Here is a 16,770-nt window from a genome sequence, read left to right on the forward strand (position 1 = left end):
CATCTGAAAAAAAAGAAAATAAATAAATAAGCAAGCAAGTAAGATTAGGAATATTTTTTCACAGATTTTATTTTTCGCCTGGGTCAAAAATAACCCAAACAGAACACTAGGGTTAAATACAACTATTGCAAATTATAAAAGTGACTGAGACATTAAAAGATATATATAGAGGTATATGAATAATGCATCTCACCGCATCAGTGCCCAGTGGAGGCAGGGCATCAAACTCAACGAGAGAGGCCTGAACTGCCTGCACCGCTTGCATACTGGAGTTAATGGTGCCAGTCAAAGCCTGCTGAGCTGATATCTGCCAGATAGAGAGAACACAGACACCTCACTGCACAGCCCAAACAAACAGCGCCGAACACCATTCAGACAAAACAGGCAGAGTGATCACAATTACACCAACAGACACGTCTCATATTCATATCAAGAGCAGAGCCCATCCTTCAGAGCACATTCAACCCTATACGCCCTGTACATGGTATTTGTGGTATCTTATCCACCCGCTGTATGTTTGTGCATGTGCATATCTGACCAGAGGGGGCATGTGTCCTCGGTGCATCTGTCTGCTGGTGATGTGCTGTTTGGCCTGTGGCATGGAGCCCATCTGGAAGCTCTCCGGACCTCCGGCACCAGAGCGGATGATGGCCGGCAGAGCGACAGAGCCCGTCTCCACCTTCCCGACCTTATTAAACTGCTGCTGGAGAACTGTTGACCTGGAGCATGATACATCACAGGTTACCATCAGACCTAATGCCATGACTGAGACTTGTGTGCCATATGTCATTTTACTGAACTATGAAAAGAGGCTCACTTATTGGGAGACACGGAGTCCTCCAACATGGTTGATTCCTCATCGCCCTCCAGGCCGAAGTGATCTTTGCTCTTTTTCTGCAGATAAAGGGGTTTTCAGACGCAGCGAGTTAGGGAAAGATACTTGTGAGAAGCACTTTGTTGCCAGAGCAGGTTTCTCTAGACTGGTCAAACATGAAGGTTTGTTGAGGAATTCCTCACACTGCGGAGAACCAGCAGCAGCAATTTCACATGGATGCATTACACAACCATTACAAATGAGACTGGTATGACAAGAAAAAGATCTGCTTAATAACTGAACTTATCAACATCTACAGACTGACCTCTCTGGCCACAGGACTATTGTGAAACTAGCAGCTTGATGGTTATGAAGGGAGTGTTGCTAATGAAAGGCCCATTGCAAAATCCCTGCGTTTTCAAAAGAGCCATTAGGAATGCCTGCAGCAGCAGATAATGTGTGATTATGTGTAATCAGCAGAAGAGTCGCACAGCCAAACCTTTGTAACAGCATAAAGTCTGGTCCACAATGCAGCTAATTCTGTCTAGGAAATGCATTCTTAGACAGGCAGAGACATGTAAATCAATGTAGCACCGTTTGTTTGGGCAGTGGCCAGTTGCAGTGTTTCATAATTCTCAATATCAGCACATAACAAGTTAATAACTCAATTAATTAACAAATTAATAACTGATAACAAATGAAACAACTACTATAAGTATATCCAACTTTACCCTGATACATGCACATATGCTCACTTTAAGCGTATCTCAAATGCTTGATTCTTATATCATTGAAAAATGTAAACTATATCATCCCCACCCAGCAATATTTTAAAAGCTGGATATATAGTACATACTACTTTACCTGCATACATACAGTACACTTACATAACGCATACTACATTGCAAATCTCGGCTGCGTGATTGTTTCTATCATAACAAAATGTATTATCACATAGCTCTATATATAAAGTTAGATATATATTATATCCAACTTTATCTGCACATACACTCACGCAGGCCGATATATACTATATAATATATAGCAAGCCTCTAAACATTGATCGCCTGTATCGTCACATGTAACTATTTTACACAACTCTAAGGCACGAAGATTATAATTAAGATGTTATAAATATTAGCATCATGACTTTCTGTGAAGCTGCTTTGAAAATGTGTATTGTGAAAAGCACTATAGACAAATAAAATTGACTTGACGTGAATAACCCCTTTAGAAGGGGTTATCACTAAGGGATTTCTTAAGGAGTTAAAATAGTTAATAATAGTCCGTCAATAACAATGGATCAGTCTCTGCAAATGGTTGTATGAGAAAACACCAAAACACTGAAGAAAAACGTACACTTTCTGGACGCACAAAATAAATAATCAAAGAAATGTCTGAACATATTTCAAAGATAGGATGCAGCAAACATGGAGAACTTTTCCACATCCAGTGAACAGTTTTTCCTCAAAAGCACTTGTATTAACCTGGTACTGTGTAAACTTGTACATAATCCTATGTGCTCTTACTCCTAGAAGTTGCGTAATGACAGCCAGTTTTTAGTTTTGTGTGTATTATGCATCAGAGGCTCAGTAAACTCAGTCACCCTTCTAGTCTTGAGAGTCCAATAAATACGTGAAATCAAAAATAACTGTCAGGCTTCACATGATTTATTCAGTTTTAACAATCAGACTGGTCACGGCATGTTACCTTCTTGAGAATGATGTCGATGTAACCAGCGATGAGTTGTGCGATCTGCTCTCCTTCGGTGGTCTGAACTGAGTAGTAACCATCCTGATAGTCTCCAAAGTCCTGAAGAAGAAAGATTAAACACATGACACTTAAGAGGGCAACAAAAATAACAACAGAGTAAATAATACGGCAAACTATAAAACACTGAATAGTAAAACAACTGTTTGGATGATTAAGTAATTTAAAGTTAATAGTGAAGCAGTGAATTCATACATTAGGCTGTATAAAATGAGCAAATATCGTCTCAGGTTTAGAAAATATTCATGGTGCAATTACAAAGCAGGGATGGAATAGATCCACCCTAATTCACAAAGGTTTGAGAAATCTGTGCAGCAAGAAAAAAACATGCAAAATGCATTGAGTGTGACTGAGTGTGTATTGACAGATGGAAACAACTGTCTAGTAATTATTGAAATGATATTGCCTTAATGTGATCAATAAGTCTGCAAGCAGAGTCTAAATACTGAATTACTGCTGCGCTTCATGAAACATAAACAATCTCTCTCCCTGGATCCAGTGTTCAGCATTGATTACTGCTTCAGCTTTGTCTATTACATGAAACAGGAACTGCTTAAAGGTCTGTCGTAGCACATCGGGCTTTAACATTCCTGTATGTGTCTGAAAATATTATCGGGCATTATTAGTTCCCCAAACTGGGGTTCTAGTTGAAGGAACTGCAGGAGGTTTGTCAGGTGATGCAAAGCTAATACTGAATTAAATCATAAAAACATACAATCAAAAATCGAAATAAATCACTTCCTAAAAACACAAGATATATAACCTGTTTATGTTGGCATCAGAGAACTATAAACATGCAAATGTGTTGTTAAATTATTGAAATATTAACAGTAAATAATTCAGTTCAAAGGGGGTCAGCTGACAAAAGTTTTAAAATCTGTTAGAGGATGATCTGTTCTTTTCAGTTTCTAAATAAAGTGCAACCGACGTCAGATGCACAAACTTCACAAATCACAAGAGTTTCTTGTATAATTGTGCCCTTGATGTCAGAGCTAAAAAATAATGTGAATCAAACTTCCTGTGGACACTGATCTGAATCACAAGGAAAACATTAAGTAAAGTCAACGTAATAATAATAAACTCACTGCCAAAGGAACATCACAAAACTATTACAGGACAGCACGTTCTGCACAAAGGCTAGCTCGAAAAACAAACGTATGTGCTAGGGGTGAAGCGGTTTACTCATGTCGTTCTAAAGACTTCAGAACAATTTTTATGATTTCTTTCAGGACTTTTTGATACTTTGATACAATCCCTAAAGAGGTTAAACAAACCACCAAGTATTTACCAAATCGAACCGGAAAGGCACTGTGACACAGAAACACGATATGCAACACAGACAGACGGAAACAGAACTGTGACACAACCTATTCCACCCTTAGCACACATCATAATCACAGAGCCATTTCAGTTCAAGTGTGAGTTCTTATCAGAACACAGCGTGTGTGTTTAGAGGAGTGTGCTGGTACCAGCGTGAAGCTCTTGGGAGAAGCGGCCCAGCGTTTGATGTTGGTCAGACTCCACTCCTGAATCACCTCTTTGGTCTTCTCATCCACTCTCATCACACACTCTTTAGTGATGCCCAACAAACGCGGAACAAGCTTATTCTTTCCTTTCATTTTTTCCTGTGAAGAGAATAAACATTAGCATTAACACAAGAAAGCATTAATATTAGAGCTCAGATATCGTATGAGATCGTTACCTTGACTAAGAAGAAGGACACTCCATAGGTTTTCAGAGATCTGGCTAGTTTTACGTAGCTGACTTTGGCCTCAATCTCTGTCATGTTTTGGCAGTTTTTGTGTGCCTTAAATAGAAGGGTCTATCATTAAATTGTGATTCATATAGCGCATCGTGCTGTGCCTAACATGGGTATGAAAAATAATGAATTACACATAACCTGCATAACCTCACCTGGAAGATCCTTTTCTCGCCCTTGTTCTTGATGTACTCTTTGGGCAAGAATTCTTTCAAACTGGATGAGAAAGACAGGAAGCAAGAATTAAGTGATTTCTTTTAATGAATGTTTTGAGAATTAAAGCAATCTGGGCTGGTGATTTTAGCAGTAGCTTGTGCTGGGAACAAATGAAATGCTGTCATTCATAAAAACACTGGTAATCTCGTCATCGCAACGATGTTACTGATGAAAATGTTAACAAAGATGATGGCCAAACTATTTTAATTAAAACAAACTGTTTGTGATCATACGATGAGGAAAAAGTAAAAAAGTAGAATGAATTTATGCAAATATTTCAATATTTTGAGAACTGATTGATCAAGCTGAAAGAGTCATTTTCTCTTCCTCAATCCTAATAGTAAACGTAACCATGGATGTACATGTAAACACGTTGTTATTTTAAGTTCTGTTTCTGTTCTCATGCAGTTTGAGAAATGCAGGATTTGTTGGTTTTGAAGGCTCTGATGGCATTAACCACCAAACATTTAGGTGATTAAATGTTTTCATATATTAACAACCCAAATAAAAAGTTTCTATGCAACTAAACCAGTACATTACACAGATTCAGGTTGTAAGGAGAAACAGAAATGCGCTGAGCTCACTCAAGGAATCCAGGTTTGTGTTTAGACTCATTGTGGTCTCCGAACTGGATCTGGCACTGGTATCCGGCAAACTCACAGGCCTTATCAAAGGAGACAGGGTGGGAGCCGTTCAGGATGTCATCACGGGCCTGGGATACACAAAAGATTTGCAGACACTGCATGATACGTTTCTAGCAAGAAGTAATTTGTCTGTCTACACCAGAAGTGAAAAAGATGCACAAAGCATCACAGTTACAGCCAATCAGACCATATTTGATGTTTAACATATGTAGAGTGTGATTTTTAGACCAATGAGATTTCAAAATGAGCGTGGCTTCCCCAGTACAATGCCACAGAAATAGAAACCAGGTAGTTGACAGAATGCCCTGTCACTAAGGACAAAAACCCTCAAAATTTACATGAAAAAGACTTTGATCCAAAGAGAAACAAGCTTTCGTTAATTTCCTTCCAACACTGTGTATAGATATCATTCAGTTTACGAATGACGTAAGGACATGATTATGATGTGAAGGTGATGTTCAGTGGTGTTCACCTGCACATAGAGCAGGTTGAGCTGTACTGGGTCCCTGGAATCCACATTCTGGTCCGAGTAGAAGAACTTTCTCCTGAGAAGCAGCATCTCAGACTCCTCGACACCCTGCTCTCGCAGCATCCGCCCATGATCCAACCAATTCACTGAAAATACGGTAAAATACAGCAGCTTTGACATCAGTAAATTCAGCTAGATTCCAAAATCATCCATCTTAAAAACCTTAGAATTTCTTTGCAAAACCAAAAATGTAATTATATGTATTTTTTAATGGATTAGTCAGAGCGCACAGTAAAGAAATTCAGTCAACAAGAATCTAGAGAATATACATGAGAATATACATTTGGTCACTATGAAATTCCCATACTTCCTTACAGTGAACAGGTTGAGAATATACTGTATGTATTGTTTTGAAGAACTGCTAAAACAACAAAATAATATGCATCAATATTTGTTTTATTCATGGTAAGCAGGATGCGACATACACTCATCATCTGTGTGAAGTTTCTGTTTGAGTTTCTCCATTTTTTTGTCATCCCTCAGGAGGGTCTTGTCTCTTTTCAGTGTTCCCGTGGTCTCTTCTTTCTTTTCCTCTCCCACGTCACGCACCAGCGAATACTCGTCATAGTTTGTGATGCCTGAGAAACAAAAAGTGTTTTTACTCTCTCATTGCATTCAAACTGCTTCTCAGGGGTCATAACAGTTCAATTAAACCTCTAAACATAATTTTACAGACCTAAATTAAGTGTTGTTGCAGACCTCCATTAATAATCTTAAGCCTCACTGACTACATCCAAATGTAGCTTTAGTTCTGATCACAAATGTTTTAGACGCGGTTTCCACCTATATTTAGCACCAACCACTTCTTATTGGATCACCAAAAAATATCTTAATACCAAGTGAAAACAGGGCCCATGTGACTGGATGACTATCCTATGTGATATGGTGTAGATAGAGAAAAACAGCGGTCCAATCACTGAACCCTGTGGTACCTCAGTGGTGAGAGCACTCAGTGAGTACAGTGAGATAATCCAGCCGACTTGGTAAGACCTGTTATCCATGTATAATATAAACCAGGAGAGATCAGGCCTAGAAATTACTAAAAAGCAGGCAGAATGGAGTTTCACTCCTAATATGGACACTAACTTACCTATTCTGGCACAGATGGTCATTAGCATGTCACTGACGATTTTTGAGTCATCCACCATGACTGTTTTAACAGTTCCATCCAACATGCGGATTTTCAGGGGTCTCTGTTTCTTTTTGTACTCCAGTGTGTCCTAACAAATACATGTTCTTATGAAATATCCTTTATAAAACCCATATTATATACACTAGTGTTGTCTACTGTATCTTAAATATGTTTGAAATATTTGAAATATCAGGTTCAACCGTTGATTGCCAGTGTACTGACTGATAAAATGTAACTGTAAATTACTTTGGAGCATCTGTCAAATAAAAAAAAAAAGTTAATTTTCCTCAAGTCAATCCCAATGCAAATATAGAAACAATGGCCATAAATTCCACAGCTTTGATTTTATTTTTTTCCCCCACTCATTTCTGATTACTAGACAAGGAAACATTTTATAGAGACTGCACTCACAATGAGCATTATTCTATTTGATATTTTTCTTGAATTACTTCACCATTACTTCGTTTTATTTGAAATATTCTAGACTCACTCCATTTCTCAGCATGTAGTAGTCCAGTGCTTTGCCTGCTTCTAGCCAAATGCCTTTCTTTGGGTCCTCATCTGACAGGAACAGGCCATAGTCACTGGCTGCAAGAAGACAGAAGAGTTAGTGAGTGGTCAGATTGCGTTTTACAACCTAATAAGACTGTCAAAATCAGAAGGTGCATTTCCCATCATTTCCTGATTTTTAAAAATACATTATTCCTAATGCTTATTTACATTTATTCATTTGGCAGACGCTTTTATCTAAAGCGACTTACAGTTGAGGAAAAACAGCTATTATTGCTTATCATTCTGATTGAACAAAACAATTCAAAATACACAGCAGAACTAATGTAGTTTATGTGCAGCTTATTGTTTTAGGGGCCATTCACACAGAGCATATTTTTGCGTTTAAAAAAAGTGTGATGCAAATCAGTGGAATGAAAATAAAACGCAAGGTCTAGAGATGTGTTTTTAAAAGATGAGCTACTTTTAACTTGGATCGTCACATTTTCAGACCATCGTGACAAGTGCTGCAAAAGACACAAGATGCGAGTGCATCACTCAAAAATATCTGTCTAGCGCAAGTTTAGATTGAAAAACAATGGCAAAACAGCACATTCTGTGTGAATGTCCCCTTATGGTTCTTTTTAATTTTTTTGGCCTTTATGAAAGTTGGCAATATAAATCATCATCCACTTCCACTGTGAATGAGTAAATTGGAAATGACCCTTTTGTCTTTAAAAAATAAATGAATAGACAGCCTTGGAGTAATTTGAGTTGGAATTATATTGAATTATACGGAATTATATGAATTGTTAGCTGTAACTTTAAAGAATAACACATGAAGATGTGGAAAAAAAAACTCAATTCAGTATTCGCCCGCTGTCTGATAGGCTGTTTTCTGTGTGCACGCACCCCAAATGTTTACTTTATTCGAATCTTTGTTTTATTGTAATTATTTGAGCTACTTACTGTTTTTGAGTTACCTTCTTGAAACTCTTATTTGTTGTTATTTTATTACTGTTTACTTGTCTTTAATAATGTTTGAACCAGTAGTTTTTGCTGTGGTATCAAAATGGGAATCGAGAACTGTGAAATTGTCTACGTTATGGTCATAACAACCTTATTTATTAGAAAACAAAGGTACAAAAACAATGAAAACAGTAACTTATCGTTGAGCCGATGTTTTGGATTAGAAAAAAAAAAAAAACAGCTCTTGTTGCCAAAATGCAACAAGTTTCATGAGACAGTGTTTGGGCTCCAAAAACTTTGATTTTCTTCCTTAAGTGATTAGGTAAAGTTAGGAATTGTTTTACTTAAAATTGGGCACAGATTACTGCTCAGTTTACGTAAACACTTTTACTATAATTTTCATTGGTGATGCCAAGAAAGAATTTTAGCTTTTTCCTCTAAGGGATTAGATAGTGTCCTCCAAATGTAATGTGGCAACACTGCTACACATTCTACATAAGCTGTTGAGTTTGGACGAAAGCAGTCCATCAATGACACAAATGACTCACAGGTTGAGACAAGTATGCAGAGCAGTACTGAGGACTATTACATAACAGCTGGGACCCAGCCGCACCCTGATACAGGCAGCACAAACTAGATTTACACTGGATTTCTGAGGCATGTTTAGGCTTCTCTGGTATTTTTTTCTCTTCCCTCTTTGGAAGGAAGATAATTTGGGTGGAACAAACACTAAAAAGGAAACCAAAATCAGAGATATTATGCTGGGATTTTAGCCAAATATGGAGAATTTTACTAGTGTGACAGCTGTAGGCTATGTATTGAGAAGTTTTTATGAAATGTGGGAGAAGTTATTAGATGTGGGAGAGAGGAAGATTAACAGTGAATGACAAATTGTTTTTTTACTGATCTGACTTAAAGCCAAAATGTATTTATGTGCAATATAACTAATACCAAAAAACTTCTATGGATAGCACGTTATCAGATGTGATGCATGTGATGAAAGTTATCTTTTCCAAGTAGGGATGTTCATTTTAACCGTTTAACCGGTTAACTGACTGTAAGAATTTTGACCGATTAATACAATCAGTAAAACGGTTTAAAAAGTCATTTAATTCTTTATTTTTTTCAGTAATTTATCAAAATATTTTCTAATTTAAAATAATCTTGTCGGTTAACGGTTAACAATCGGTAAACGAGCGTCTGTTGTCGGTTAGGAAAAATAACCGAAATGAACATCCCTATTTCCAAGTTAATCAGTTTTTGTCATAACGAGCCGTGATGGTGCTACGTGACGAGTGACGGTGGATTTTCTCAGGTACTTGTGCATTCTGTACAATATTACAATGGTTTAATTGGAGATTGAGTATCATTTTTGCATGACATGAATAGCCATGATGAAAGGAACAATGGATAATTTATATGGATAAAGATCTTTTTTTGAGCCATGTAAGAGAGAGGAAGATTAACAGTGAATGACAAATTGTTTTTTACTGATCTGATTTAAAGCCAAAATTTACAGTGGGTACGGAAAGTATTCAGACCCCCTTAAATTTTTCACTCTTTGTTATATTGCAGCCATTTGCTAAAATCATTTAAGTTAATTTTTTTTCCTCATTAATGTACACACAGCACCCCATATTGACAGAAAAACACAGAATTGTTGACATTTTTGCAGATTTATTAAAAAAGAAAAACTGAAATATCACATGGTCCTAAGTATTCAGACCCTTTGCTGTGACACATATATTTAACTCAGGTGCTGTACATTTCTTCTGATCATCCTTGAGATGGTTCTACACCTTCATTTGAGTCCAGCTGTGTTTGATTATACTGATTGGACTTGATTAGGAAAGCCACACACCTGTCTATATAAGACCTTACAGCTCACAGTGCATGTCAGAGCAAATGAGAATCATGAGGTTAAGGGGGTCTGAATACTTTCCGTACCCACTGTATGTGCAATACAACTAATACAAAAAACCCCAACAGATATCACGTTATCCAGTCTAACATCAGATGTGACACGACGGCACAGCATGTGATGAAAGTAATCTTTTCCAAGTTAATCAGTTTTTGATGGTGATATGCGATGAGCGACGGTGGATTCAGCTCAACGATTTTCTCAGGTACTTGCATTCTGTACAATATTAAAATTGCTTAATTGGAGATTGAATATCATTTTTGCATGACATTAATACTGAGGAAGGCTTTGAGCCGAAACGTTTGTGTCTTTTCCCATCAGTAATGAATGTAAAATAAAAGAAAAAAGAAGATTGTTCTCGTGAGTGCGGATCATAATTTCCTATACCAAGTAACTCGACAGATTGACGCACCAAAATAAAAAGATCAAGTAACGCAAGAGTGCAGTGCAAACGACGTTGTTAAACTGCATGACATTAATAGCCATAATAAAAGGGACAATGGGTAATTTATTGCAGATCTTGAAAATCACTTAAAGGTCCCATGGCATGAAAATTTCACTTTATGAGGTTTTTTAACATTAATATGAGTTCCCCTAGCCTGCCTATGGTCCCCCAGTGGCTAGAAATGGCGACAGGTGTAAACCGAGCCCTGGGTATCCTGCTTTGCCTTTGAGAAAATGAAAGCTCAGATGGCCCAATCTGGAATCTTCCCTTTATGTCGTCATACGGGGAAAGGTTACCTCCCCTTTCTCTGCTTTGCCCGCCCAGAGAATTTGGCCCGCCCATGAGAAAATGAGCTACTACCGTGCGAGGTGAGCGCAATATTTTTTTTTCCTCGAGAGACATCATGGCTTGCAAACGAGCGAAGCATGGCAGTTGCCCCACCTCTCTCCTCCTCATTAGCATTTAAAGCTACAGACACAGAAATGGCACGTCCTAAGGAAAGCTCATTGTGGGACTGGCTCGTAGTGGCTGAAATTCTGCACCAAGGCTGAATTTCGGGAAAGAGACTTCAGATACAGTACTAGGGACCACTTAGGCCTATATAAAAGCATCCAAAAAGCAGCATGTCATGGGACCTTTAAAGGAAACCAATGTCCAAACTGTGATCAAACAAGTATATTCTCTGACAAAAATTGTACCAGTCACCGAGTATGTATTTTTATTACCGTTAAAATCAATTATTTTTTATCAACCCATTTAATCCCATCGGTCATAATAGTGACCATAAAGAAGGTTTTCATTTATAAAGCTCTAAAAATGTTACTGTTTTAGTGCATTTTCTGCAAATATGGAAAAAATGAAGGGTCTCAATTAAATATGTGCAGTGTCACATGGTTAGTGCAAACTGTCACATGACCAGAGCAGTTTACTTCCTGTTTGAACCATGATATGATGAGCATCAAAGCTCCAAAACAAAAGGTTAATAAAGTATGTTAACAAAGATATTACAAAGAGTTTTGGTACACGTTATCTTTAAGGTGTCTATTATTAATGTATGTGTTTTTAATTATTCAGTTTTGTTGAGTGTGGTCATAGAACGAGTAAACATTTTGATGGCAACAATAGTGACCGCTGGGATAATAACTATTTTTATTTTTTATCTATTCAGTGTTGTATAAGAGTTTTTATGTATAATAGTAACCATAGAATGTGATAAAACAGTTTAAACAGTGTGTTAATATCTGGGCTGAGCTATATACACATCCCACCGGTCACAATTGTGACCAACCATATAAAACACACACTTTTACATAAAAATTTGAAAAATAATTATTGATTATTTCAAGGGGTAACTAATGACACATCATTTCGATATTTTTATGTCTGAGAAAAATTTGGGATTAAATGGGTTCATTTGATTATGTGGAAAAATGATGTTTTTAATTGTGCTTTAAAGTTTACAGTTGTTCAATCTAACAAGAGCTGTGAACATTTCACCCATCAAATGCTTAATAGCATTGCCATTCACATGAAAACTTCCAATGCATGTGAGATTCTGTCTGTATCTGAGCACTTTTCAGGGTTGTGAGTGTCTGCTGGTGGACTCACGCTGGCCGAGCTGTGCTTCTGGGACTCTCTCCCTGATGATTCGACAGGCGTCGTACACCACGGTGGAGGGCTCGAACTGCATGGTCTTCACCACATTGCCCACCCCGATCTTCAGCGACAGTGCCACCATGACTGACACTGCGGGACACTGCTACTCCTGCAAAACACACACCACACAAACTCTCAACACTCATTTCAGGATGACATTATCGATGATTTAGACTTGTCTAATGTTCACTTCTTAAAGTCCCCATGATATCAAAATTAAAGTTTTTTGGGTGTTAGTATCAATATGTTAGTCTTAAGGTTATCTATAAGGCAGTGTGCTCCAAAACAGTGACAAAATTCGCATTTAGAAGATATAAGCATTCAAAGCTTGCAGTTCCTCACTTCCGCCAAACGGCTCAACGATTTTTTTGACGTCACATCGTACTTCAGCTTCTCATCAAACTTTCTGTCCAATCAAATGCTCTCTAGAATCCGAAGCCATACACTACCCCTACACTATAAAATAGACGCTGAAGCCGCGGCTGAAATCGGTCACTTGTCCACAGAATTAGTATTTTCTGTACAGTGAATGGCACGTAGTGCACTATATAGGGGACAGGGAATGATTCAAACAGTGTAAATATGCTTTCCATTGAGGAAAAAAAGAAGTCTGGTTTGGCGCTGTGTCACGCTAACCACCGCACACACACTCTGCTCCGGTCCAGAGACACGATAGCACGGAGCGGATCACATGAGCGAGTCGGCGCACACCACAAAATGTATCGGAGCTATTTGAATTCTACACAGAATGCTATATTTTATAGCAATATGGATGAGATTGTGGCTGGCATACCCTGTCAAATGCGGCTTTACGGAGCTCAACGGCTCTAGCACAAGCTGTGATATAAACGAACGCTATTGGCTATTTTAAAAATGGGCGGGGCTGCTTGATATGTCCCGCCCTGTCTTCCTGTTTCAGTTAAAATGACGTCAACACAGAGTAACGCTGCGTGTTTCTAAGCATTTCAGGGGACCTTTAAAGTATCACAGACGTTTAGTTCATATACAATACAGCGGCAGAGCAACTTTAGCTATTGAGCAACTGGATTTTGAAACAGATTGCAGGACAGTGTCAAAGTAACACTAAACAACTATAAAAAAACTGTTACAGTTAATCCTGCTTTGTATAGTATCTAAATACTTACTTTTTTTACAAGTTTAATACATTGCTATAAAAATATAGTGTGTTTTCTCACATTTTTCTGTTCTTGATGCAATTATGCGTGAGAAAAAGACACAGAGAGGCTGAACTTGCCTGTTAGAGGGGGATTTCACTCTGAGATTTTATCAGAGAAACAAGGAACAAAGTAAGTCCTTTTTCACTTTTACGTAAAGATCTATTTTAATCAGCAGTCAAGTACCATAACTCGTACAAGTAAATACCACTAATAATTCTGCTCTGTTTGCAAGAAAACAAGTCTGTATCCAAATCAGAATCCAAATCCACATCAGAGAGAGAAAACAAGCGTATGAGTCCTCTACATGAAGCCAATGCCATGTAAAAGACAAATATTGTTTTAAAGACATAAGAAAAATATTTAAAAAGCCAAACTGTTAACCCAGCTATGGGAAAACACCTCAGTGAAGCGGAGGAATGCTGGCAAAGATGGAACAACAGCAATATGGGATATGAGCTACTGTATAATATATCACATTCTTTGGAAAATGTGAACTATGTTGAGATGAGGATGAGCCATCATTGGAAGAAGAAAATATATGGTGCCAGAAGAAACAGAAACTACTGTTATGGCAAAGAAGAAATGAGACAAACATCACAGTAGCAGTAGAATCTATAAAAACAGGAACCAATCACTGGTCAGAAACTAAAATATAAAATAAAATTATACCTTTGCAGCATTTTATTATATTCATCAATGTTTCTTGTCGTAACTGATTTTTTATGACCATGATTTAGTATTATTAGCAAGTATTCCCCCAAGGCTGCATGTTAAATGTCTTCAGCAAAAATCAAGAAATAAAAATGGCCTTATGTGAAATTTAAATGTTTTAATACAGCTCCATTTTTATTTGAATTTTGAGTTGATTCTTAAATACATTTGATTCATTGACTGATTATTAAATAAACTTTATTTTCTGTTTCGGTTTTTGGATAAATGAAACATTTAATTTTGGTTTCTAAAAAAAAAAAATCGGTGCATAACCTCTAAATTATATTTGTACATTTTTTATATTTTGTAGATTATTTGTAGATGTTCACTGCAAATTAGGGCTGGACCAGAATATTTGATTATTCGTTCGGGGGGTTGGCATTCGATTTTCAATTTTGAGATCCGAATATTCTTCTTTTTTTTTCTCTCGAACACCTGGCATCCCCCACGAAACGGTTCTCATTCGCGCTTGAATATGAATCGCCCATGAGAGAACCTCATGATTCAGTTCATCTGGAAGAGAAGACAAAAATGCAGAAGACCTCAGCTGTGTGGGAGCACTTTAAATTGAGTGAGGACAAGACAAAGGCAGTGTGCCAAATATGCGATTTGAAACTGGTCTACCACAACAGCATGTCAAGTTTGTAAAATCACCTGAGTTCTGTAAGAAGTACGCCTATAGTATATTGTTGGTGTAAATAAACGAACTGCTTTTATCCACCATGTTAATCAGTAATTTTACACATGATAAAAACGTGCACTTAATTTGCTTGGAAAATACTTGCGAATACGGCAGTCATTAAAAAAAACGTACAGTAGCCCAGTCTAATAATAGTCTATATTAAAAGTATTGCTCTTAACAGACCTGTGTTTTGTATCACTAGTGCAGTGTCCGCTCTCGAAGCATATAAGCCCTGCCCGCGTGAGGTGCGCCGCTTCCGGCTCACGCTGTTAGCTTATTAAAAAGTTTATTAATTCTGAACGTGTCGCATGTCCATATTGCACCAACATGCGACACTGCACTCCCTTGGGTCCGCTGCAACACACCCGCCACACGTGAAGTCGATTGGATGAACGGTTCTCAATAGTGTTGTCACGGTACCAAAATGTAAGTATTCGGTACCGGCAGTCATAAAAAAACGTACAGTAGCCCAGCCTAATAATAATTAGTCTATGCTACTGTGTTCTTTATTTATTATAGTTCGATTAACTTCGTTCATTTATTTTTCGTTCTTCTTTTATTTAAATAGCCTACCCTTTACAGTGTCAGTAATTACTGTGCTGCTAATTTCTGATTTGGGAGTGATTTGTTTGTTAGAAAAATGTTAGGGTAATGTTATCTGTATGCACCAAGGGTCTGAGAGTAACGCAATTTCAATTCTCTGTGTGTATGTGCTGTACATGTGGAAGAATTGACAATAAAGCAGACTTGAGTTGATTTGTTTGTTAGAAAAATGTTAGGTTACCTTATTAAAAGAATTGCTCTTAACAGACCTGTGTGTTTTGTATCACTAGTGCAGTGTCCTTTCTCTGAGCATATAAGCCCTGCCCGCGTGAGGCATGCCACTTCGGTTCTGTAGTTTATTAAAAGTTAATTCATTCTGAACGTGTGGCGTGTCCATATTGCACCAAAATGCCACACTGCACTCCCTTGGGTCCGCAGCAACACACCCGCCACGCATGAAGTCGACTGGATGAACGGTTCTCGACATAATAAAAATGCAAACAGACAGACAGACACACAGAGATTCCTGCCTTCATTAGAGAGAAGAATATGTTCAGCCCCCTCCCTCCGAAGCTTCGAATATTCGGTGTTGATTACTACCGAAGCTTCGAAGCTCAAAAAATGGTATTCGGTCCAGCACCTACTGCAAATATGACAAAAATTACACAAATTTAGTCATTTATGAATTAAAGCAGCACTAAATGTTGTCATGTTGAGCCATAATAATGAGAAGTCCTATAAAGTCCTGGTTTGATTGTGACGGTTACAGTACATCACATAACATACAGACTGTTTTTATCCATCCATTCACTTTTATGTCCTGTATTGCTAGATATGAGCATATCAGATCGTCATTTCCTGTAAGGTTCACCTAAGAACACTGTCACAAATCTAGTCTGAATCCCAGTGTGATGAGCAGCGCTGAGCTCAGCTGTGTTTATAAGCTGTGCAGAGATTGGACACACACTCCTAAGAAGGTGTGTGTGTGTGTGTGTGTGTGTGTGTGTGTACCTGGTATTTATCACGTTATGGGGACCAAATGTCCCCACAAAGATAGTAATACTAGTAAATTTTGACCTTGTGGGGACATTTTTGAGGTCCCCATGAGGAAACAAGCTTATAAATCATACAGAATTCGTTTTTTTGAGAAAGTAAAAATGCACAAAGTTTCCTGTGAGGGGTAGGTTTAGGGGTAGGGTTGGTGTAGGGCAATAGAAAATACAGTTTGTACAGTATAAAAACCATTACGCCTATGGAATGTCCCCATAAAACATGGAAACACAACATGTGTGTGTGTGTGTGTGTGTGTGTG

The 16,770-nt window shown here is 37.8% G+C and overlaps 1 protein-coding gene across 1 annotated transcript in view; it reads right to left on the bottom strand.

The window, feature by feature from the left end:
* tln1 (talin 1) overlaps positions 1-16,770 on the bottom strand; it is a 95,157-nt gene that overhangs the window by 44,073 nt on the left and 34,314 nt on the right. Inside the window, 13 exon segments of the mRNA XM_016462513.1 lie at positions 194-307; positions 539-719; positions 818-894; positions 2,525-2,626; positions 4,054-4,209; positions 4,287-4,391; positions 4,499-4,559; positions 5,144-5,271; positions 5,676-5,818; positions 6,158-6,310; positions 6,823-6,952; positions 7,355-7,452; positions 12,297-12,453. Coding sequence (XP_016317999.1) covers positions 194-307; positions 539-719; positions 818-894; positions 2,525-2,626; positions 4,054-4,209; positions 4,287-4,391; positions 4,499-4,559; positions 5,144-5,271; positions 5,676-5,818; positions 6,158-6,310; positions 6,823-6,952; positions 7,355-7,452; positions 12,297-12,426 — 1,578 coding nt within the window. The 5' untranslated portion in view covers positions 12,427-12,453.

The sequence above is a fragment of the Sinocyclocheilus anshuiensis genome, unplaced genomic scaffold, assembly GCF_001515605.1.
Source record: "Sinocyclocheilus anshuiensis isolate Anshui unplaced genomic scaffold, SAMN03320099.WGS_v1.1 scaffold664, whole genome shotgun sequence".
NCBI classification, from domain to species: Eukaryota; Metazoa; Chordata; class Actinopteri; order Cypriniformes; family Cyprinidae; genus Sinocyclocheilus; species Sinocyclocheilus anshuiensis.